The following is a 23,365-nucleotide window of genomic DNA, read 5'->3' on the forward strand; positions in this document are numbered from 1 at the left end:
TAATATTTTTTCATTAATATTTTAAAACTCTTTCTTATAACATAATCTAGTTTTGTACCTCTTTTATTGTTCTTATTTAAATATTAAATGCATGAAATGATAAACTACCTTTTGGTATATCATTTTTTAATGTTTAAAATGGTCATTAGGGCAGGGAGTTGGTTGTTAAATTATCTGAATCCCACCACTGTTCTGAGAATACTGCTTCTGAAGAGTTGTGGGCCCCACTCTACAACAAGGTAATAAGCTGCCCTTCGTGGGCTCCAGGAGAGACTGTGGCCCTAAGTAGGCATACATGCTGTCCTCGTGCCCCTGCCCACACCACTGGCACAGTCTCTGCAGCAGTTGGGCAACTCTGTGGCTCTGACCAGAGCCTGCAGACTGCCTCCAGGGGTCAGGGCCACCTAGAGTTGCATCCCATTACCATCTCGTGGAGCAAGAGTTTTGCAACAGCAGTTTCTGCCCTGGAGAGCTGGTGAGAACTTCTCCTTAACAGAGTCAGCAACAAGATGGGGGCAAGGAATGGAGGGAATGGGGTGGGGGGTGACAGAGCTGGGTGCCTTCCTGCGTTTAGACTTGCTCAGAGACCTTCATTAGGGCAGGGTTCTTACTACAGCTGGAGACATCAGATCCTAGCAGGAACTCCAGTAGGGAGCTCAGACCTGCCTGATGAACTGAGAGGGGAGAGGGGACCTAGCAGAAGCCTACATTCTAAAAGGAAGCGAGGATGGTCCTGGGTGAGAGTTTATCAGAAGGAAATCAGGGGCCAAGAATGGGGACGCTTGACCTTCTCCCCCTGCTTGGGAGGATGCCAGGGCAATGCTGGGACAAGCCTCTAGCTTAACATACTGCCCGAAGAATCCCCACCAAGTCCAGCGGAGAGCCCAAGAGCTCCACAAAGACACCGGAAAAGCTCGTTAGACCTTGGGGACGCTCCAGCAGAAGACTGCCCCAGAGTACAAAGCTACAAGGGTGCCAGACCTTCAGCAGTGACTCCAGGGCACGTATGTAGCACAGCAGCACCCAGAGAAACTGTGCGAGATGCCCCCGACAGACTCCTCCAAATTGTTGGGGAGCACTTTCCAGAGGGACGAAGGCTGTAGGCACACAGGTCTGAACCAGTGTAGTTCGGGTTACTGCTATTGATGTGAGTTCATTGTGCTCACAGGCTGGGGGTGTCCTGGGAAATTTGGGTGACAATTATTTCTTAAATTAGACGTCACTAAGATATCCCAATATATATCAGTTTCCCCACTTTGCCAATTCATTCAGTGCTCAAGAAAATTGTATTATATACCTGGGATATGGCAAACACTGATTGGTTTGGGGAAACAAAGAGTTTATATATATATATATATATATATATATATATATATATATATATATATGATACTTGCTTTCACAAACCTCACAGTGGGGAGTAGGAAACAGCCAAACAGATGATTACAAAACCCTATAACTGAAGACATGACAGAGGAAGCCCAGGGGTACAGAGAACAAGGGGCAGCCACCCATGGAGGTGACCACTGGGCTGACTTTGAAAAGAAAGGAGAGACTTGGCCAGGCCCAGAGGGTGGAAAGAGTGTGCCAGGGAGAGAATAAGTCGTGCCAGGCCCTGAGGAGGAACCAGAACAGTTCCTGGGGGAAGTGCAAGTGGTTCTCTGTGGCTAACGTTAAGGGTTCAAGGGGCACGGCCTGAAGTGAGACCGGAGAGGAACACAGGGGTCACGTGCAGGGACAGCAGGTGCAGGAGTCAGGAGTTTGACGCTGAGGGCAATGGGGGTCCTTGCGGGGATGTGGAGGGAGGGCAGAGAGTGATCAAATTCCCGCTCTGGGGAGCTCGTCTGGGAGCAGAGTGGAGGGTGGGTTGAGGGGAAGGACGGGAGGCAGGGGGCGTTTCGGAGAACAGCGACAGCAGCAGCCGCCGCCAACACTGCCAGGCACCATTCTAAGTGCTTTACACATGTGGACTCATTTAATCCACATGACAGTAGGTGCCCTCGCTACCCCACATTACAGTGGATGGAACCGAGACCGAGTGAGGTGAAGTAACTTGCCCAAGGTCCACAACCAGTAAGTGACATCACGGGAACCCTAAGCCAGACAGCCCAGCGCCGGAACCCACGGCTACAGCCTGACTGTGGCGGCAGCTCCAGGGAGACAGAGCAGAGCGGAGCACGGAGTGTGGCCTGGGAACTCTGCCCCACGGCTACAGCCTGACTGTGGCGGCAGCTCCAGGGAGAGAGAGCAGAGCGGAGCACGGAGTGTGGCCTGGGAACTCTGCCCGGGAAGGTGGCGAGGGGAAGATAATCGAGGGAGATGTTAGAGAGGGCTGCTGCGGCGAGGAAGAGGAAAGGGAGCGTGAGGGGCGTGCCGTCCCGGAGCTGGCAGCGGTGAGGCGGGCACCCGGGAGGAGCAGCACGTGTGCGTGGGCAGCATCTGTGGAACCTCAGGGGCGATCTCATGAAGTAAGTACATGGAAGACTTTGAGCTTAGGAAGGAGCTGAGTAGAGGAGCTGGGAACTATAGGCAGGAGAGACACTGGCGAGGTGAGGGTGGTCGCTGAAGCCAGGGAAGGAGGTGGGCTGGCCCCGGAAGAGCAGGTAGAGAGGAGGACCCAGGCAGACCCCCGGGAACGTCCAGATGTTGGGAATGAACTGAGGATAAAGCAACAAACGAAACCAAGAGAGGTTCAGGAGAAAGAAGAGAATGAGGCCAATGGGATTATAAGGTAAGAATTGAACAGTAACCATTTCGCCATAAATAAAGTTGAAAAAGCATACAGCAGGCTGGGAGAAAATAGTTTACCATGATTGACAAATATGAGGTAGTTTAAGTGGAGAGGGTAACAGTCCCTTTATAAACTGATGGCGGGAAAGAAAACTGGCACAGTCTGTTTGAAGGGCCATATAGTCTTATTTATCAAAATTTAAACATGCGCCTGACCAGGCAGTGGCGCAGTGGATAGAGCGTCGGACTGGGACGTGGAGGAAGGACCCAGGTTCGAGACCCTGAGGTCAGCAGCTTGAGCACAGGCTTATCTGGTTTGAGCAAGGCTCACCTGCTTGAGCCCCCAAGGTCGCTGGCTTGAGCAGGGGTCTCTCGATCTGCTGTAGCCCTCTGATTAAGGCACATATGAGAAAAGCAATCAACAGACAACTAAGGTGCCGCAACAAAGAGTTGACGCTTCTCATCTCTCTTCCTTCCTGTCTGTCCCTATCTATCCCTATCTCTGACTCTCTTTGTCTCTGTCACAAAAATAAAATTAAAAAAATTTTAAAACATTTAAACATGCACAGATATGACCCAGCAAAATTACACATAAGCTACAGAAACACTAAGGCACATTCCCAAAGACCTACATCCAAAGATGTTCATTTTAAGAACCTAAATGTCCATCTACAAGGTAATTATGAAATAAATTATGATACACACAGAACATGGAGCAATATGTTGTCATTCAAAAGAGTGAGATGATCTCTATGCATTGACATGGAATAGGTCCACGATACATGGTGAAGGTGTAGGAAATACAACGAGTTAAATACGGTATATTTTTATTAAAGGAATAAAGGAAGGAAAGAAAGAAAATGTTTGAACATGCATGGGGAAAAGACAAATATGAGTGAACAGAGAGATGGAAGGGAATCTTTCAAATTTTACTTTATAGGCTTTTGTATCACCTATATTCTTGACGATATGCATGCTTTATTTTTATAATATTAACTCAGTTTTATTTGAGAAAAGGGCTGGTTGGGTTTAGTAACGCAGAGGTCACTGGTAACCCCGGGCAAAAGCTGTTTCAGCAGGCGGTAATAAGGAAGCCAGTTGCAGCGGGCTGAGCCGTGAACAAGAGGTGGCAAAGTGGAGGCAGCTGCTCTGTCAAGAAGTTTGCTTACGGAAAGGAGGGCACAGGGGAGCCCAGCTAAAGGGAACCGAGAGCAGAAAAAGGCGTAAGCACGTCCAGGGGCTGAAAAGAAAGCAAGCTGCGGAAGGACAAAGGGCCAGGAGTCAGGAACCTCGAGGAGGTGAGAGACAGTGGGCCGGCAGCCAGGTGCAGGAATTCACCAAAAAGAGGAAGGACACGTCTCCCGCTGACCTTAGATGGAAAAAAGAAAGTGCACACGTGGGTACAGGCAAGTCTGTCGGCTGGGGGCTGAGGCTGCCTGAATCTTCCTTTTAAAGAAGAAACAGAGATGGACTAGGCAAACCTCCACCTGCAGACTGGCGGTCCCCTCCAGAAGCCATCAGACAGGAAGACAAGGAAATCCCAGCTCTGACACAGGACCTCCTGGTGGAGCCTCGGGCTGGAGTCAGAGTCCTGGGACAGACCTTACTGCTCCCCTGCGGGAACACCTCCCCTGGTGGGCCTCTTGGAGTTCCCCCTTGGTAACTTTGGGTCAGATGTTTCCCCATAAAGTCTGGTTCACTTTTTTCCTGTCCAACAGCCCTGACTGCTACCAAGCCCTGAGTCACAGCGGAAGTATCAGAGGCAAGTTCAGTAACAACAGCAGCTGGAGCAGCAACAGCAGGTAGGTGAGCAGTTCAGTCTTAGAACTGGGATATGTTCCCAGAAATATGCTGGGAACATATTTCTGATGGAAGGAACTTGGAAACTTCAGTCTGAGTCCCCTGAGAACTGAAGTGCTGAATTGCAGATTCTGAGAGCTAAAGGTAACTGTGTTCACCTAGACAGCTCACTACGAAAGTACTTTCTGCAATAATAGAAATATTCTATATATGCACTATCCAATGCGAGAGCTCTTAGTCACATGTAGCTATTGATCACTTGAAATATGGCTGATATGACTGAAGAACTAAATTTTTTATTTTAATTAATTTAAATTTAAGTAGCCACCTGTGGGCAGTAGCTATCATATTGGATGGTACGGGTCTGGAACAATCTCTAACGAGTCACATCAAGGCTCAGAGACAAATGACTTGTCCAACCTCATCCTGACATGATCAGCAGAACCAGGATTGGAAACTGGTTCTTTATTCGCCCCACCATCAACACGCATGTGGTGGTCTCAGTGGAAATGAAATCAACCCAATAAAAATCAAGAAGTGGGCTGGCTGGGAAATGTCAAATCCGGACTCTCTTTTCTACACCATTTATATTCAGTTGTCTGGAACAGAGAGGTACCTAATGGGGTCCAGGAACCTCAGGCTGGGACCCAGCCCCTTCTTATACTGGACAGAAGACAAAATTTGACGTCAGGTAAAAAAAAAAAAAGTCTTAAAAGCTGCGTAACATTCAGTTCATCTGCGCCATTCTAGGTAAGTTGCTTCACTCCTGGAGTCTGAGTTTCCTCATTCAGAAAGTACATTTTGTTGTGACGATTAAATGACACAAATTCTGAAGAAGCACTTTTTCCAAAAGCTAGACCCTCATGAGCACCCAAGAGTACAGCTAGTGTGACTACTGTTATCCAAGTCAGAGCAAATTAAGAGGTACATTAAAGTCAGCCTGGACAGCAGGCCTGCTGCTTTCCCTTGCTTGGGGATGTAGCGGGAGAGACAGCATATACTGTTAGTTGACAAACTCTTTCTGTAGTGATGACCATGACAATAAATGCAAATGTTGTCCTTTCTATGTGCCTTAAGTGCTTTTCGGGAAATCTTTCATTTCATCCTCAGCCTCATTTTACAGACGAGTAAACTGAGACTCAGAAAAAAGGACCACCTGCCTTGAGTTGCTCAGGTAGAAGAATTCTTGACCACCACTCCTATCCATCTCTCTCCGTGTGTAATAAGCATGTCTAGTGTTAGCACCACCTGGCAGGAGTCACTGCATTCTTCTGCAGCATGGGAAAGAGAAAGGTGACAAAGAATGTTTGCTAAACAGTCGGACTCGGAGGTTCTCTCCTTGGGGAAGGCAGCTTAGGCGAGTTGGTCACAGGCTCTGAACACTTCCTTGGCGAGAGCCTAGGATATGGAGTGGTGCAGGGACTGAGGTGGCTAGGCGGGGGCTTAAGAGGGAGTGGAAAATTTGAGCTCATTGCTCTGCCTGTATTTAGCCTTTTGATTGCAATCAATAGTAAATGTGACTAAATCTATTCTTAGTGACACTCAACACTGTTTACAAAAATGTGTTAGGACTTAAGTGGGATTTTAACCCATCTAAGGAGGGTCAAAGCAGATGTTCGGGGTGTGAGGTGAAAGACAAGGAGAAGTGGAATGGGGCCCCCATTCAGGGGGGTGGTTCTCAAAGGGATATGACACAGAGAAGGAGTCTGTGAGGCTTTAAGGATTCCTGAGAGGTGGGGGTGGAGACAAGAGGCACTTGGTCCAGGGAAGAAGAATTCTACCAGACTCTCCAAAAGCTTAAGTTCCATCTCCATTGTCTTAATGAGCTGTTCCTCTTCCAGGTGTAGAAGATGCTCAAGAGAGGTAGTGCTGCTGGAGAGTTAGCCCGGGGCAGCCAGGCATGGAGAGTGTCAGGCAGGACAGGGCTGCTGGGCGCAGGGCAGAGGTGAGAGAAATCGGTGCAGTCCTGGGCAAACCGCTTCCTCTCTGTGAGCCTCAGTTTCCTTAGCTGCGAAACGGAGAGACCAGCTAGAAAACGCCACAGGTCCTTCTCCAGGATGAACTCTGCCAGTCCATAAAATGTCGAGTGATCCAAGAGCTAACCTGGGAATTCATTATTCAAGTTATCAAGAGCATCCCGCACCCTCAGGGACTCCACCCCCAAATTGAGCAATCTAATCCACCACTTACTTCCTCCACTGTGTTCTCACCACCGCCGCCCTCGCACTCACACATCTGCTCTCGGGAAGGTGTCCTACAGGTGAAAGCCCAGAGTCCTGGTAAGTCTCTCTCTCTCTCTCTCTTTAGGCCTTCCTATCTTTAAAGGGAGAGCTTCTACCTTTCCCTTATACCTCTCTCCAACAACCTCTTAGGGCAACTCAATGCCCACCCTCTCCCCTTCCTGGCTCAGCCAGCTCTTCATGCTGTGGCTAAAACTGGGTGTGAGGAAGGACCGGACACTTTGGAGTCCCCCCTCCCATATATTAAATGCATAGAACTGTGGATGATATTCGTAGAGAGTAAAAAAGACTGGCGTTGTATTAAAATGAATGATATTTTTGTTGTTAAAAAAGATTGCCTTAAAGGTTTGGAATCTTTATATAATGTCCTCATTCTATAGCATTTTCATGAAATGAAATAGAAATCGCTCATCTATGTTTTTTCTGAACTACCGTGAGTCGTTAAGGGGCTGGTAACTTCACTGGATGAGGGGATCTTCTGCTGGGTCACCGAGAACGTGACTGGGTGATCAGTAGGGACCAGCCAATTCAAAGGAGTTTGGTTCATCATTCCTGAAAGGCCTGTTCCTTTAATTCTGGGCATAAGCAATAACGAAGAAAGCAATGCACAACACATCAAACAACGGGAATGAACTATATACACAGGCTGACTTAATAATATCTCAAGAATTTAACTTACAAATATATTTGATATATGAACTATGATTTTTGGGGGGTGTTGTCAAATGATCCTTTGTAGTTTTTAACTAGCTGGGCATTTCACCACACCATGTTGATGTCATCTATTGTGTATACGGGTAACTAACAGCCATCAACACGGCAGCTCACAGACTGGTAGCCCCCAGATCACTTCAATAGTTCCAGAGAGTTTTCTAGCTAAAGATCAGTGCCATATCTACCAGGCAATGTTGGCAGTCTCATCGAAAGTGGTATTTCCACTGCGCTCGATGTTTTTCTGTTTCCTCCTGTCTCTTGGTGGATCCTAGAGGGCTTCAGTGGTTAGGGCAGAGGCAGGGGTACCATCTCGAGCTGGGCCTGTCTGTTCTGAATGGTCAGTTTTACAAGTTAGCCTCAGACTCTCTCAATCACCCGTTCCCTTTGGCAATGTCATCACCTACCTTTTTTGGAGACAGACCCAGGGGCCTGATCTTGGGGTTGAGGGCCAACATGGTACCAACTCTGAGGTACAGGACTTTGAGCTCCTTGAGGTAGGACTTAGGGGGCATGGTGGACAGGGCTGGTATTGGATGAACCTGGGTTTGAGATGAGTTGCAAACTGACCTGTGATGGTGCAGTGATAAAGCATTGACTTGGAAGGCTGAGGTCACTTTTCCTCCTCCTTTCTCTCTGTCTCTCTCTCCTCTCTCTAAAATCAATAACCAAAATCTAAAAAATAAATAAATAAAAGAAAGAAAAAGAAATTTGCATTTGGCCTCCTCTAACCTATAACTCAGAGGTATGATTTTTCTTTTTAATTAACTTCAGAGGCAGAATAGGGGAGAGAGAGATAGACAGAAACATCAATCTGTCTGTATATGTGCCCTGACCAGGGATTGAACCAGCAATCTTTGCATGTTAGGACAGTGCTCTAACCAACCGAGCTATCCAGAGGTGTGATTTTTTTTTTTTAAAGAAGCAGTTCTGCAGCCTGAAAATAGCCTTTGGAGCCATTCACATCTAGTTGAAATTTTGGCTGCCGGACTTCTAAGCTCTGTGACCACAGGCTGGTTTCTGAGCCTCTCTGTGTCTGTCTTCTCACAAGTAAACATGGACTTAATCATATCTTTTTGTAAGGATCAAGGGAGATCATGTATCTGTGAGGCACAAAGTAGACCTCAGAGTGTCATTCTGTCTTCCTTTCCTCAGCTTCTCCCTTTAACTACCAAAACATCATCTCTAGAGATTGGTTAGAAAACAAACAACACAACACAACATCCACCCCTTCGCTATCCCCTCAACCCAGGCCATTGGCTGGAGGTCATTGCCTTAGTCTGGTGACCTGGCTCTCTTTTCTGAGTTCTCTACTTGTGTCCTGACTTGCATGGGAGTGGAGCTCACCCATATACCTGCAGCCTGAACCCAGCACAGCTGCGCACTGGATTGTCTATTGAGGGCTTATCTGGGAAGCACGCTTGCCTGCTGCTGCCTCTTCTCATAGGAACGTTCCGGCAGCTACCCCAGCCCTACCTTCTCACAGCTGATGCACATAGATGTGGGGTTCTCCTCCCTGCAGGCACAAGGTCTCTGAGTCCATCATTGATCAGCATCCTTGGTCCTGGCTGGTTAGCTCAGTTGATTAGAGCGTCATCCTGAAACACCAAAGTTGCTGGTTTCAATTTGTGATCAGGGCACACACAGAAACTACCAATGAATGCATAAATAAGTGGAATAACAAATGAATGCTTTCCCCTCCCTCCCTCTCCTTCTGTCTCCATTCCTCTCCCTGTCTCTCTAAGATCAATCAATTAAAAAAGAAAAATGATTGGCATGCTCTCCCAGGTCATTTGTTCCCTTTAATGTATTTCTGATCATCTGCTCATGGAGGTGAGCCACTCTGGACCTCATGAGTTAGACATAACCCTGGGTCTCTGAACAAACTTGATCTTGACCATGGGAATACAGAGCCAGTGACTTCTCGCAGGTCTTGCTGGCAACACTGGCCAAACCAGCTGTACTATCTGCCTCTCTCGCGATCACCCCATCCTCCAGGCTCCCCATGGCAGGGCCCCATACTCATCATCCACATCTTTCTGCATTCACAGGCTAATCGTATCTGCTCTATCTGTGGTCTCCCTGTGCTGAGAAGGCAATTTATCTGGCCCCATCATTTAGCAGAGAAAACAATACTTTCTCAGGAAAGTGAAGACTAAGAATTCCGTCACTCTAGGGGACAGGGGCATTATTTTTCCAGTTTCTCTCTCTCTTCTCTTTTCCGAGGCCCCATTGGATTGGGATTTTCCTTAACACCATTCAGATTTCTTCTTTGCTATCTATGATTGACAGCAGCAGAGAAAAGCTTCCTAGGAGCTTTGTTGTTGCTGCTGTTGTTGATGTTGTTTAATATTTTCATTTGCTTTGCAAAACTATACTCTTTTGATTAATCTTTTTTTAATTGAGATATAATTCATACACCATAAAAGTCACCCAGATTTATACAATCATCACCACTCTCTAATTCCAAAACATTTCCATCACCCCAAAAGGAAATCCTGTGCTTGTTAACATTCCCCTTGGTCCCACCGCCACCCCAGGCCCCAGCAACCCCTAAGGTGCTTTCTGTCTCTACCAGTTTGCCTATTCTGGGTGCTACACATACATGGAACCATCGCGTCTGGCTTTTTTCACTTAGAATAACATTTTCAAGGTGTATCCGTGTTGTACCATGTATCAGGACTTCCTTTTTATAGCTGAATCATTGTATATGTATAACACCATTTGTTTATCCATTTATCAGTTGATGGTCGATTAGATTGTTTCTACTGTTTGGCTATTACGCTGCTATGAACAATCATGTACAAGTTTTTATGTGGCCATACATTTTCATTTCTCTTGGGTTCATATCTAGGAGTGGAATTGCTGGGCCATACGCTAACTCCATGTTTAACTCTTTGAACAACTGCCACAATGTTTCTCAGATTTTACGTTCCCGCCAGTAATATATGAGGAGTCCAGTTTCTCCACATCCTCCTCAACATGGTTATTGTCCATCATTTTTATTGTGAGCATCCTAATGAGTGTAAAGTAATTCTTGAGACTCTTATTTGATGTTTTTTCTTTAACACTGGGTTCCATTTGGAGGTGGGTTATAGACTTGCATGTGGTCACTGATGCTCATATCCTATGGTAAAGAAATGGCACAATGGCCCTGGTTGGATTGCTCAGTTGGTTAAAGCATCATTCTGAAACACAGAGGTTGCTGGTTCGATCCCCAGTCAGGGCACACACAGGAACAGCTCAATGTTCCTGTCTCTCTGTCTCTCTTTTCCTTCCTTTCTTGCTAAAATCAATTTTTTTTAAAAAAATAATTTTTTTTACCTGACCAGTTAGCTCAGCAGATAGAGCGTTGGTCTGGCATATGGATATCCCAAGTTCGATTCCTGGTCAGGGCAGACAGGAGAAACCAACATCTGCTTCTCTCCCTCTCCCTCTCCCCTGTCTATCTTCCCTCCTGCAGCCAGTGGCTCGATTGATTTGAGCATTGGTCCCAGACAGGGGTGGCCAGGTGGATCCCGGTCAAGGCGCATGCGGAAGTCTGTCTCACCGTCTCCTCTCCTTTCACTTAAAAAAAATTTTTTTTAAGAAATGGCTCAATAGCAATATATTTTGTGGTTCAAAAGGAAGCTAATTTGGTAGCTGGTTTACTTTCAGTGTACTTCCTCTTTGAAAACTGAAATAATATACTGCTCACAAAAATTAGGGGATATTTTATTGCTTATTTTTAAATATCCCCTAATTTTTGTGAGCAGTATATTTTTTTTTTTTTTTTTTTTTTTTTTTTTTCATTTTTCTGAAGCTGGAAACAGGGAGAGACAGTCAGACAGACTCCCGCATGCGCCCGACCGGGATCCACCCGGCACGCCCACCATGGGGCGGGGCTCTGCCCACCAGGGGGCGATGCTCTGCCCATCCTGGGCGTCGCCATATTGCGACCAGAGCCACTCTAGCGCCTGGGGCAGAGGCCGAGGAGCCATCCCCAGCGCCCGGGCCATCTTTGCTCCAATGGAGCCTTGGCTGCGGGAGGGGAAGAGAGAGACAGAGAGGAAAGCGCGGCGGAGGGGTGGAGAAGCAAATGGGCGCTTCTCCTGTGTGCCCTGGCCAGGAATCGAACCCGGGTCCTCCGCACGCTAGGCCGACGCTCTACCGCTGAGCCAACCGGCCAGGGCGAGCAGTATATTTTAGAGTGGCTGCAGCTTCCCCCAGAAGCAAGGTCTCCACTAATCCTGTAACAAGGCCAGAATCAACAAAGACAGGGTTACCTGGGTGTGCTGGGAGCAAGGAATGGAGGAAGGCATGCACTGGTGGGACAGAAAGGGTCCCCACCAGAACTAGGAAGCCAGCATAACAAGGATAGTATGTCTCCACCTGCCTTCTCTGCTTCCTACTGCCTCTTATCCTTATCCTGGGAGCATCCTGGCTTTCTGTGGCCCCTGCATGGCTGAATATGACATCCCAGAGCTCCCAAGATAACTGTTGCATTTCCACTCACTTGGAGAACCAGTCAGTTAGCCACCTTCTTACAACTCTTAATATATTTTTTCAAACTATACAGAAACTCCCAGAGAACGCTTCCTGCCTTCCAAAAGAACAATGCTGGAACATGTCAACAGAGTAAATTTCCTTCTAGCTCAAGATCTTGAAACTCTATGCTGCTCTCACTCAGTTTTCCCAGAACACTTCTTTTAAAGTAATTTAGAGAAAGTTGGACAAAGGAACTAAACTCTCAGCTTTATAATTAAACCTTGATCTTCTTCTCAGGGTCCAACCCAGTTGGATTGCCTGCTTAATTCCCCACATTGAGAACTGAATGGCACCACATTTCTGATATTAAACTCAGCCTCAACAGTCAGGGATGCTCGTCCCGAGTCAGCCCAGACGACAGGTTCCTCAACAGTCAGGGATGCTCGTCCCGAGTCAGCCCAGACGACAGGCTCCGCAGGCATTATCCAAAAGGAAGTTGCCACAGGGATTTGGGTGATGACAATGTCATGGAAAGGGCTAAGAATCTCTGACTTTGAAGGGAACTATACTCTTTTCATGAAATATACCATTTACCACTAAATGTGTTTTATAACATTAGAGTTAGATCCCGTACTATTTACTGAAATCAAAGTGACTTTCATATGTAATAAACAAGCCAATGCAAAGAATGCTATCCGAGGTTCATGAGCAGAAGGGCTGGAATCCAGGAAGACTTTACTGTGCAGTAACACTCATCTCTCTTCTCTAGCCGCAAATATGGACAACTTAAATGGAGAAATATTTCACATGGACGATGACGACTGGAAGGACTTCGAAAATTATTCTTACACTGACATACCCATTTTGCCAGGAACTGCCCCATGCTGGCCAGAATCTCTAGAAATCAACAAGTATATTATAGTTGTCATCTATGCCCTGATCTTCCTGCTGAGCCTGCTGGGAAACTCCCTGGTGATGCTGGTGGTCTTGTACAGCCGGGTCAGCCGCTCTGTCACTGACGTCTACCTGCTGAACTTGGCCATGGCCGACTTGCTCTTCGCCCTGACCTTGCCTATCTGGGCTGTCTCCAAGGCAAAGGGCTGGATCTTTGGCACACCTCTGTGCAAGGTGGTCTCACTCTTGAAGGAAGTCAACTTCTACAGTGGTATTCTACTGTTGGCCTGCATTAGCATGGATCGCTACCTGGCCATTGTTCACGCCACACGCACACTGACTCAGAAGCGGCATTGGGTCAAGTTCATATGCTTAGGCATCTGGGCCCTATCCCTGATCCTGTCCCTGCCCGCCTTTCTGATCCGCAGGGCAGTATACCCTCCTGGTTCTAGCCCAGTCTGCTACGAGGACATGGGTGCCAATACAACAAAATGGCGCATAGTGATGCGAGTCCTGCCCCAGACCTTTGGCTTCCTCCTGCCGCTGCTGGTCATGCTGTTCTGCTATGGACTCACCCTGCGCACGCTGTTTCAGGCCCACATGGGGCAGAAGCACCGGGCCATGCGGGTCATCTTTGCTGTTGTGCTGGTCTTCCTGCTCTGCTGGTTGCCCTACAACTTGGTCCTGATGGCAGACACCCTCATGAGGCTCGGTGTAATTGAGGAGAGCTGTGACCGCCGAAAGGACATTGACCGGGCGCTGAATGCCACCGAGGTTCTGGGCTTCTTCCACAGCTGCCTCAATCCCTTCATCTACGCCTTCATTGGCCAGAAGTTTCGCCACGGACTCCTCAAGATCATGGCAATCCATGGCCTGATCAGTAAGGAGTTCTTGGCCAAGGACGGCAAGCCTTCCTTTGTTGGCTCTTCATCTGGGAACACTTCTACTACCCTTTAAGACCCCCATTGTGATTGCAACCCCACAGAGCTCTTCCCCTCCCATCAGCACTCAAGCCTCATGTCTCCCAGCTATTCACAGTCTCAGTGACAAGATAACTCTTCACTGTGGTCACATGAGCTTGCTGAGGCCTTACCAGGCTCCACTGTATGATTTAGAAAGCCTGCCCTGGTGTCCCACCCCTTACTGTAACTACTACATTGGCTGCTAGAGTGCTGTCCATCCTATACTGAGCCCATAGCACGCTGTCCTCTGAGACATTTCAAAGGCTTCCTTTTAAATGACTACAAAAAGTTCCCACTCTTGGGAGCCATTAGTGGCAAACACCATAGCTGCTTCCCCAACTCTCCCTTTCTTTGCTTGCCAGCAAAGTCTGCTTCCCTGATGGAGGCTGAACATGGCAGATACTTACTTCTATGAGTCCCTTAAGCTGGGCGTGGCCATCTCTTCCTGTTCTGACCAGGAAGACTTACAGGCAAGAGTGTGCTGGTAAACCAACCTCCTAGGGAAAGAAGTTCTGATTAGTAGCATTTGCCAGGTTCCATGTTATATATGCTCCCACCATGGCAATTTCAAGGGTGGTAGTGTTTAGCAATCAGCTCACAAAACTCTAGAAAATGTAATAATCTGTTTTCACAAGCAGGTACAAACTGATTTCCAGTATACCATTGCTTAAGAGGAATTTTGTGAAGCCAGAGGACTCCTGAGAAATATTCCTGATTTAAAAAGACAAAGCAAAACACACACATACTCACACATCCTTGGGTCTTGTCTTCGAATATGGTTATAGGATATGATATGTGACTCTGAGGTAGCAATTTTGTGACAAGGAGGCAAAAAGCCCAACACACTTAGGTTGATGGAGCCAAAGGATACAGAAGAACCTGAGAATAAATCTAAGCATGCCCAAGAGTAAAACTAGCCCCTTACCTAACATATGCAAAAATGAACTCAAAAGAGATTGAAGACCTAAACATAAGAACTACAACTATGAAATTCTTAGGAGGAAACATGGGGGTAAAAGCTTTATGACTTTGGATTTGGCAATGATTTCTTGGATATGACACCAAAAATCACAGGCAACAAAAGAAAAAATTGATAAATCAGTCTCTGTCAAAGTTAAAAACTTTGTGCATCAAAGGACACTATCAACAGAATAAAAAAGCAAACCACAGAATGGGAGAAAACATTTTCAAATCATATATCTTTTAAAGGGTTGATATCCTGAATATATAAAGAGTTCCTACAACTCAACAGCAAAAATAAATAAATAAAAAGAATAAAAAGCCTTATTAAAAAATGGGCAAAGGATTTAAAGAAAAGATATTCCCCCCCCCCCAAAAAAAACACATACATATAGCCATCACTAATATTTGGGGAAAAGCATATTAAAACCACAATGAGGTACCACTGCACATTCATTAGGATGACCATTATTAAAACAAACAAACAAAACAACAAGTATTGGTAAGGATGTGCAGACAATGGAAGCCTTGTGTAATGCTGGTGAGAATGTAAAATGGTACAGCTACTATGGAAAACAGTATGTTGGCTCCTCAAAACATTAAACATAGAATTACTGTATAATCCAGCAGCTTTACTTTGGTTATAACCAAAAGAACTGAAAGCAAAGACTTAAATCATTATTCATACACTAATGTTCATAGCAGCATTATTCCAGCAATAGCCCAAAGATGGAACCCCAAATGTTCATCAGTAGATGAGTGGATAAACAAAATACGGTATATATACGATGGAATATTATTCACTCTTAGAAAGGAATGAAATTCTGACATATACTACAACATGAATAAACTTTGAAAATATCATGCTAAATGAAACAATTAAGACACAAACACTGTTTGATTTCACTTAATATGAGCTACCTAGGACAGTTAAATATTAATAGATAGAGACAGAAAGTAAAATGGTGGTTACCTGGGCATTGGGGGAAGCGGAGATGGTGAGTTATTGTTTAAAGCAGTGGTCCCCAACCTTTTTTGGGCCATGGTCTGGTTTAATGTCAGAAAATATTCTCACGGACCAGCCTTTAGGGTGGGATGGATAAATGTATCACGTGACCGAGACAAGTGTCAAGAGTGAGTCTTAGACAGATGTAACAGAGGGAATCTGGTCATTTTTTTAAAATAAAACATTGTTCAGACTTAAATATAAATAAAACAGAAATAATGTAAATTATTTATTCTTTCTCTGCGGACCGGTACCAAATGGCCCACGGACCGGTACCGGTCCACGGCCTGGGGGTTGGGGACCACTGGTTTAAAGGATATAGAATCCAGTTGGGAAGGATGGAAAGGTTCTGGAGATGGATAGAGGTGATAGTTGTACAACAATGGGAATGTACTTATTGCCATTAAACTGTACACTTAAAATGTTAAAACATAAATGTTATATATATTTCATCACAATTTTTTTTAAAACCTAGTTACAAAAAGGCAAACCCTGGAACCACCTACCTTTAATTTCCTATTAAATGAAACAATTAAATATCTTTATTTCTACAAACTACTTTTAATTGGTTGTTTCATTACTTGCAATGAAAAGTAACCACACTGCTACAGAGAGGCCAGGCAAGGGTGAACAGAGGTTGCATTCTGGGTCTCCACAATAAATAAATCCCTTTGCTGTGGATTGGGTACACAGAGAGAAGAACTGAAATAGAAATGGAGGTTAGCCTTTCTACCTCCTCCTCCCCAGCCCAAGCCTCTTGCTGCTGAACACATATTATAAAAGGAGATATGTCCCAGGATAACCTGGTTCTTCTCTGTCCTTGAGTGAGACAGTAGTCAAGAACATCAAGGGCGGGACTTCGAAGGGTCTCATAAGTCCACCCTATTTGCCGAATTAGGTAGCAGGAAGCCAGAGAGCTTTCCTGAGCTCAACCAGCAACTCCCACTCTGAGTTTCACTTCATTCTTTCTTGTCTCCCACCCAGCCCATGCGCGCACACACGCGCGCGCACACACACCCACACACCCACCCACGGGGAAACAATTTATATAATACTCACCTGGACAAAGGACTAGACTCATTTCTCTAACGGTATTATTGAGTGCCTGCTGGCCCAGAATCTTGTAATATAACAGCAGTTAAACCAGACAAAGCCTTACCCTGGCAGAGCTCCTGGACCTAGGCTTGTCTCTGAAGGGCCTCTGGCTCTGAGCAGCCTGCTAAGAAAGTAAGAAAGCAAGCAAGAGGACCCAAACTTGACAGTCACCAAAATTTCACCAGGTTCCACTCCCCTGGTAATAAGAACTACCTGACCACTAAGTCAAGGAAATGGCAGCCATGGCTTTGAAAAGAAGCCTCTCTGGGCAGGCAGAGCAAACCTCTGAGCTGGAGCACACAAGGGGCAGGTAAGTACCACTCCTAACTCACCAGAGTGCTTTTCCTACTGCATCCAGCAACCAGGATTAGTTCAACAATAGTCCCTTGTTCTGAGCTCATTCTGTGCCAGGCGCTGTGCTCAACTCTGGATCAAGTGTGACTGTGCTGCTCTGGCTGAGCCTTCGGGATGGCTTCTGACTCATTCAGCGGGAGGGGAAGGCAGGGGAATGTGCGCTTACTGAACGCCTGAGTTACCAGAGGGACCAGTGGTGTTCTGACCAGGCAAGGCAGACCGACCAGACAGTTCCCTCAGATGACTGTCCCTGGGAGGAGGCCCAACCCAACTGCACTCTGGTTCCGGGACTCAGCTCTTTCCTCCTCCCACAAGGGCTAGAGGAAACCTGGCTCTCCAAGAAAATAAGAGGGTAAAATTAGCTCGGGAGCTATGAGGCAGACATAGTTGCACTTATGTGAGCTCTGTTAATATTTCTGTCTCTGCCTCTCTCTTTCTCCCTCTCTCCCTCTCAGACACACACACACACACACACACACACACACACACAATCTTGGCACAAATAATCTACCGACCAAACCAGCACTAGGACAGGGCAAAGCCAGGGCCTGCCTTTGAGTCATTGATTTCTTTCTTCCCTCCAACGTTTCCAGGCCTGAGTCCCTGTGTCAGGGCCCAGCACCCTTCTGTCTAGATCTGCCTGCTCAGTCTGAGCGAGCCCCTCTTGCTTCCAGAGACGTATTCCTCTATTTATACTAAGATCATCTGTCTTTTTTCTCTGTCCCCCGAGTTTCTGACGTCTTCCTTCACCAAAAAGCCCTCCCCAGTCTACAGGATGGGCTCCCTGTTCCTGAAATCAGAGCACCCTCCAGTCTCTCTTGGGTGATATGAAGAAGTACCCCAGTTTGCGTGTCACGCTGGACTCATTTCTTGGAAGCCCACATGGAGAACCAGACCACATGTAACAGCAGAGCCAGAGAGGCCTCGAGATCCAATACATGAATGAGGAAACGGTGGCCCCAGCAAAGCAAGTTGACCAAAATCTCATGGCTGGATCGTAGCAGAGCTAGAATAAAAATTCTTAGTTCAGTTTGCTTTTTAGATATTTTGTTTTTCTAATGGTGACACTTCAGGCACCTGACAAATAGATGAGAAAATATATACCATATAAACTTCTCAGAGCTTTCCACCCACACAGGTAGACCCAGCCTACTTCTTCAGTGCTAAGACGCCTCTGTGCCAGGTGCTGGGGTCCCTGGGTCTCAATCATCTGACAGAGTTAAGGGCCAGCTGAGGTTAGGGGCACAGATGTGGAGCAGGTTCAGATGGGGTCACCCTCTTCCTGACTGGCAGGCAGGACAGTTAAAGAGGCAATTGGAGCCCAACATAAAACTCAAAGGCAGGCAAAACTGAACCCTCTGTTGAGGACACACACTTTATCAGACAAGGTTTGATTAGAAAACCAGGACCATGGGGAAGAGGGACGTGTTATAGAGACTTGACTGTACACAGTTGTGGAAGCTGGTTGAATGTCTAGGTCAAGCTGTTGTCTTTGCTTCTGGTGCTGGGACCTGGAAGGGGCAGGACAGACGGACGAGAAGGAACGATGTATGTGAAGTGGAGAAGAGTGAGGACAAGCTGGAATTGTGAAGACAGACAAACATGGGTTGGTTTCTCACAGCCTCCAAATTCAACATGTGGACAGCCAGCTGGAGAAGCTGGTGCCCTGCATCAGGAAGGGAGCACACACCTGGCTCAGGAGCTGGAGGGGCTGCTGCCCAAGCTGCTGCCCCACGCCAACAAGAGGAGTCAGCAGAGAAGCAACAGTGTGTGACAGTGCTGGCGCCTTGTGCCGACCTTCCAGAGCATAAAAAGAATGCAGTTTCAGCCCTGGTTGGGTAGCTCAGCTGGTTGGAGCATTGTCTCAATACACCAAAGCTGAGGGTTCAATCTCCGGTCAGGGCACATACAAGAACTGACAATTAATGCATAAATGAGTAGAATAACAAGTCAATGGTTCTCTCTCTCTCTCTCTCTCTCTCTAAAATCAATAAATTAAAAAATATATATTTGAATGATGTTAAGTGGAAGAAGCCAGAGTAGAAGACCACGTATGGTATGATTCAATTTACATGAAATGTCCAGAAAAGACAAACCTACAGAGACAGAAAGCAGATGAGTGGTTGGTTACCTGGGGTTAGGGGTGAGAGCAAAGAGTGATTACAAAGAGTAAGGGTTCCTTTAGAGGCAACAGAAATATTCTAAATCAGAATTGTAGCAGTAGTTGCACAACTCTGTAAGTTTACTAAAAGTCATTTGATTGTATACTTAAAACAGATGACTTTAAAGTAGACAAATTAAACCTTGGCCCTTGCCAATGGCTCAATTCATAGAATGTGGGCCTGGTATATGGATGTCCCGGGTTTGATTCCCAGTCAGGGCACACAGGAGAAGCAACCACCTGTTTCTCTTCCCCTAACCCTCCCCTTCTATCCCTCTTCCCCTCCACAGCCAGTGGCTCAATTGGTTTGAGCGCTGGTCCTGGGCACTGAGACCAGCTCCATTGGGCTAAGCATGATAGCCTCAGGTGCTAAAAATAGCTCAGTTGATTCTACCATCGGCCCTAGGAAGGGTTTGCCAGGTGGATCCCAGTCAGGGTGCATATGGGAGACTGCCAAACTATGTCCCCTCCTCTCACCAAAAAAATATAAATAAAATAAAATAAATATTTAAAAAGTATACCTCAATAAAGCTGTTAAAAAAAGAATCTTAAAAAAAGAACGATGTCCTCACATGAATGTACATGGAAAGAAATAATGTTGAAGAGGAAATAGAACAGCATGTGCAATAAATGGCTTATCTGTGTAACAAACATGATCATATATATGGATTTACAAATGCTCAGGAAACTGGCAGAATATAAGCTATTTAAAGGAGCTATTGGAAGATATTTGGGGGGGTGGTAGAATTTCATGGTTTTATTAAAATGAACACAATATGCACACAAGCTGTCTGTGCATTTTTTTTTTGCTGAACAGCCTGGCATTGGGGAAGGTGACTCTGAGGTTAGCTGGGTAGCTCTTTCCCGAGTGGCTTTGCGGCTCTTCCAGGAAATGCAGGGAGTGTGAGATTCACACTGCACATCAGCAGTGCTTCCAGCTCCTTGACGCTGTGGACCGGGAGCTTCCGGGAGCCACTGGGCAGCAGTGCTTTGTTTACTTGTTGGCCCCGTAACTGATGTTGGTTGTCAAGATCTGGCCCTTGAATCTTCTGCACACTCTATTGTCAATGTCTCTGGATTTCTGCCAGTTACCTTGATTTTGACACACCTGTCTGAGTGGTACCAGATGAACTTCTTGGTCCTCTTTTTGACAATCTTAGGCTTCATGAGGGGTCTGAGGGTAGCCATGATGCCAAGTAAGAGGTGGCTGTCACCTTCGTAGTTAACGCCCAGGTAGAGAAAGTGTTACTGTTTAAGAGAAGAATTGCTGGGTCGTGATTAAATTGTACAGTTTTTCATTGTTTCTATTTATTTGGTTGAGCTGGGACTTTTCCAAAAATGAGGAAACTGAGGCCTGCTTGTCCGTGGGTGGGGCCTGCCAAGTCAGCACAGGCGTAGCCCTCCTTACAAACATGAGGGCTGGGCTTCACGAATATGCCCATTCTCTGCCTTTATATTTTCTCAGTGAACAGTATGAATCTCTGTTGTTGTTTTTTTAAAACCTCATTTCCTGGTAAAGTTGCTTCTGAAAAACATCTCCTTAGTCTCACATGAGTTAAACATTAAGGGGTCCAAAAAAAAAAAAAAAAAGAAGTGGGAAGCATCAAAGATCGCAGAGCAGTATTTCTGGAAGGGCTTCTTGTTAAAATGAGCTCCTTGCTTAAAACACAGCTATTGGGCACTCCCTGAATGGATCAGGGTCCTGGGAGGAGCCAGGTGGCATACTGGAGCTGGGCAAGGAGAGAGTGTCATCAAGCTCATGAAACCTTTAACAAAGGTGGAGGAGAGGTTCAGGGGAGAGAATGAGCAATGGTGCCGTACTCCAAGGCCAATATGTTGGGAGCAGTTACTCTTCCTAGACCTGAGAAGCAAGATAAGGGAACCATGTGGGAACTGAGAGAGAAAGTTGTGTGGTGAGGGCTGTCCGACAGGAGCCAATCCCAGCGACCATCGGGGACAGAACTTGGAAAAGAAATGCCTTGATGAAGCTTCTGTCCACCACCGACCTCCTACCAGGGTTCCTGCCGGCTGCGCTCAGAAACCAAAGTACAGGGGAATCCACAGAGGCAGTCCACTCCGCTCAGCATCCCGGGGCACAGGGCGGGGTAGAGAAAGACAGAATAGATCCGGAAGAACTAACGGAAGGTCTCCATCTCACCATCCCAGCTTCAAGTGAAGGCGAGGGCCCCAGCCCTACTGAATGCAAATAGCCGAGTGTGGGTCCTAGGAATCTGGAGCCCCCGTTGCGTCTGGTCAAGACTCAGGTTTAAAACCCACTGACCCAGGAACAAGGGTGGCAGAGCTGCCCAAACTGGAGATGAGAAATGCTCGGTTAGAACTAGAATTGTGTGTAAGGGTGATTCTTACCCTTACAGGTATCTATCTACCTTACTTCCTCTCTCTCACTGTGTATGTGTACGCTTTCCGTCTCTAAGACCCTCCGGCTCCCCTGGTTCCTAGCCAAAAGCAAGGTGGCCTTGCAGTAGAGCCTCCTAACCCAAGGTGCCCATGTGCCCAAGGTGGAGCAGAAGTGGGGGTGGGGAGGGGATGTGGGAAGGAGCAGCGATCACTCCCCCAACTCAAGGCCCCTCCCCCAGCAGCTTCACAGACAGGCGCAAGGCACCTTCCCGGAGAAGACAGACTCACCACTGATTTCTCAACAGGGCCTTGCAAAGTCTGGTGTCAGACGTGTTCCCCTAGCCATAAACAGCAGAGCCCGCTTCCTATGAAAGCTGGCTCTGCGCCAAGCCAACACAGAACTTGGGTCAAACTCTTAATTCCTGAGCGGTAGTCTATCCCACGCTTTTTCTCTATTCTACTATAGTAATAATATTAACCAGCATTTCTGGAGGACTTTCTTAGATGCTCAGCATTACGCTAAGGAATTTACTTCACTAGACTATATAGCTGGCTATGGCACTTGGGATGCCTCTGGTGCTTTGGACACCTCTGCTGCCCACTGCCTAAGCCACCCTGCCCAAGGGTCCAACTTAATTGACAAAAATGCAGGAACAGGACTCCCAAGAAGCTTCTGAAAGCCCTAAAGGGTCTTCATGTCATAATAGCTCCTAGAGATCAGAGTCAGGGTTGCACAAAAATCCTCTGTTTAAGGAAAGGTTTGGCTAATTTAGTTTAGGACATATAAATAGAATAAGTGCATGAGTCACATCATACTCTATGCAAATGACACCCCCTTGGGGTGTACATTGTTAAACCTGCCCATCTGTGAGTGGTGGCTCTGAACTGTTTAAAAGATTTACTTCTAGGCTGACCTCCCCTTTTGACAGGTGAGCTATTTGAGGTCCAGAGTGGGTTGACAATTGTCAAAAGGTCTTAAGCTACAAGTGGCAGAAACAGCGCTGGACCCTGGTCTCCAGCTTCCCTATTCTTTACCCTCTTTGCTATACCAGGAAGCCTCCTCCCAAGTCTCTGGGGACTGACCCACAGGATTAATGGCAGGACTCATTAGATTGTACCCATGACCTTTTTCTTCCAGTACCCATAGGTAAAGCTTCCTGAGGGAAGAAAGCCCAAAAATAGAAACCCAGAGGGCAGTCCTAAAGTTACTCCTTCATTTATTCATGTGTTCCCACCAGGCGTCCCCAAACTATGGCCCGCGGGCCCGCATGCAGCCCCCTGAGGCCATTTATCCGGCCCCCCACCGCACTTCCGGAAGGGCCACCTCTTTCATTGGTGGTCAGTGAGAGGAACGCTGTATGTGGTGGCCCTCCAACAGTCTGAGGGACAGTGAACTGGCCCTCTGTGTAAAAAGTTTGGGGACCCCTGCACGAAGCAGGTAAGCATTTGGAGCTGGTTTAGTGATGAACATTAACATGATGGGAGTGCCTAACCAGGCGGTGGCGCAGTGGATAGAACGTCGGACTGGGATGCAGAGGACCCAGGTTCGAGACCCTGAGGTCGCCAGCTTGAGCGTGGGCTCATCTGGTTTGAGCAAAGCTCACCAGCTTGGACCCAAGGTCGCTGG

General features: G+C 46.7%; 1 protein-coding gene and 1 pseudogene across 5 annotated transcripts; one reads left to right on the forward strand and one right to left on the reverse strand.

Annotated features, from left to right (window-relative positions):
* Window positions 1-1,895: 1,895 nt before the first annotated feature.
* CXCR2 (C-X-C motif chemokine receptor 2) lies at window positions 1,896-16,316 on the forward strand. Of its 5 annotated transcripts, none has more exons than XM_066346084.1 (3): window positions 1,896-2,073; window positions 4,449-4,532; window positions 12,718-16,316. In XM_066346084.1, the coding sequence occupies exon 3, from the start codon at window positions 12,726-12,728 to the stop codon at window positions 13,797-13,799; it is 1,074 nt and encodes a 357-aa protein (XP_066202181.1). In that variant the 5' UTR covers window positions 1,896-2,073; window positions 4,449-4,532; window positions 12,718-12,725; the 3' UTR covers window positions 13,800-16,316. The 5 variants fall into 5 exon arrangements, with proteins under 5 accessions (XP_066202181.1, XP_066202178.1, XP_066202179.1 ...); XM_066346081.1 differs by lacking the exon at window positions 1,896-2,073 and adding an exon at window positions 2,432-2,468; XM_066346082.1 differs by lacking the exon at window positions 1,896-2,073 and adding an exon at window positions 2,615-2,731.
* Window positions 16,317-19,346: 3,030 nt separating this feature from the next.
* Window positions 19,347-20,568, reverse strand: LOC136379036 (large ribosomal subunit protein eL32-like; annotated as a pseudogene).
* Window positions 20,569-23,365: the final 2,797 nt, after the last annotated feature.

This window comes from Saccopteryx leptura, chromosome 7, assembly GCF_036850995.1.
Source record: "Saccopteryx leptura isolate mSacLep1 chromosome 7, mSacLep1_pri_phased_curated, whole genome shotgun sequence".
NCBI lineage: Eukaryota > Metazoa > Chordata > Mammalia > Chiroptera > Emballonuridae > Saccopteryx > Saccopteryx leptura.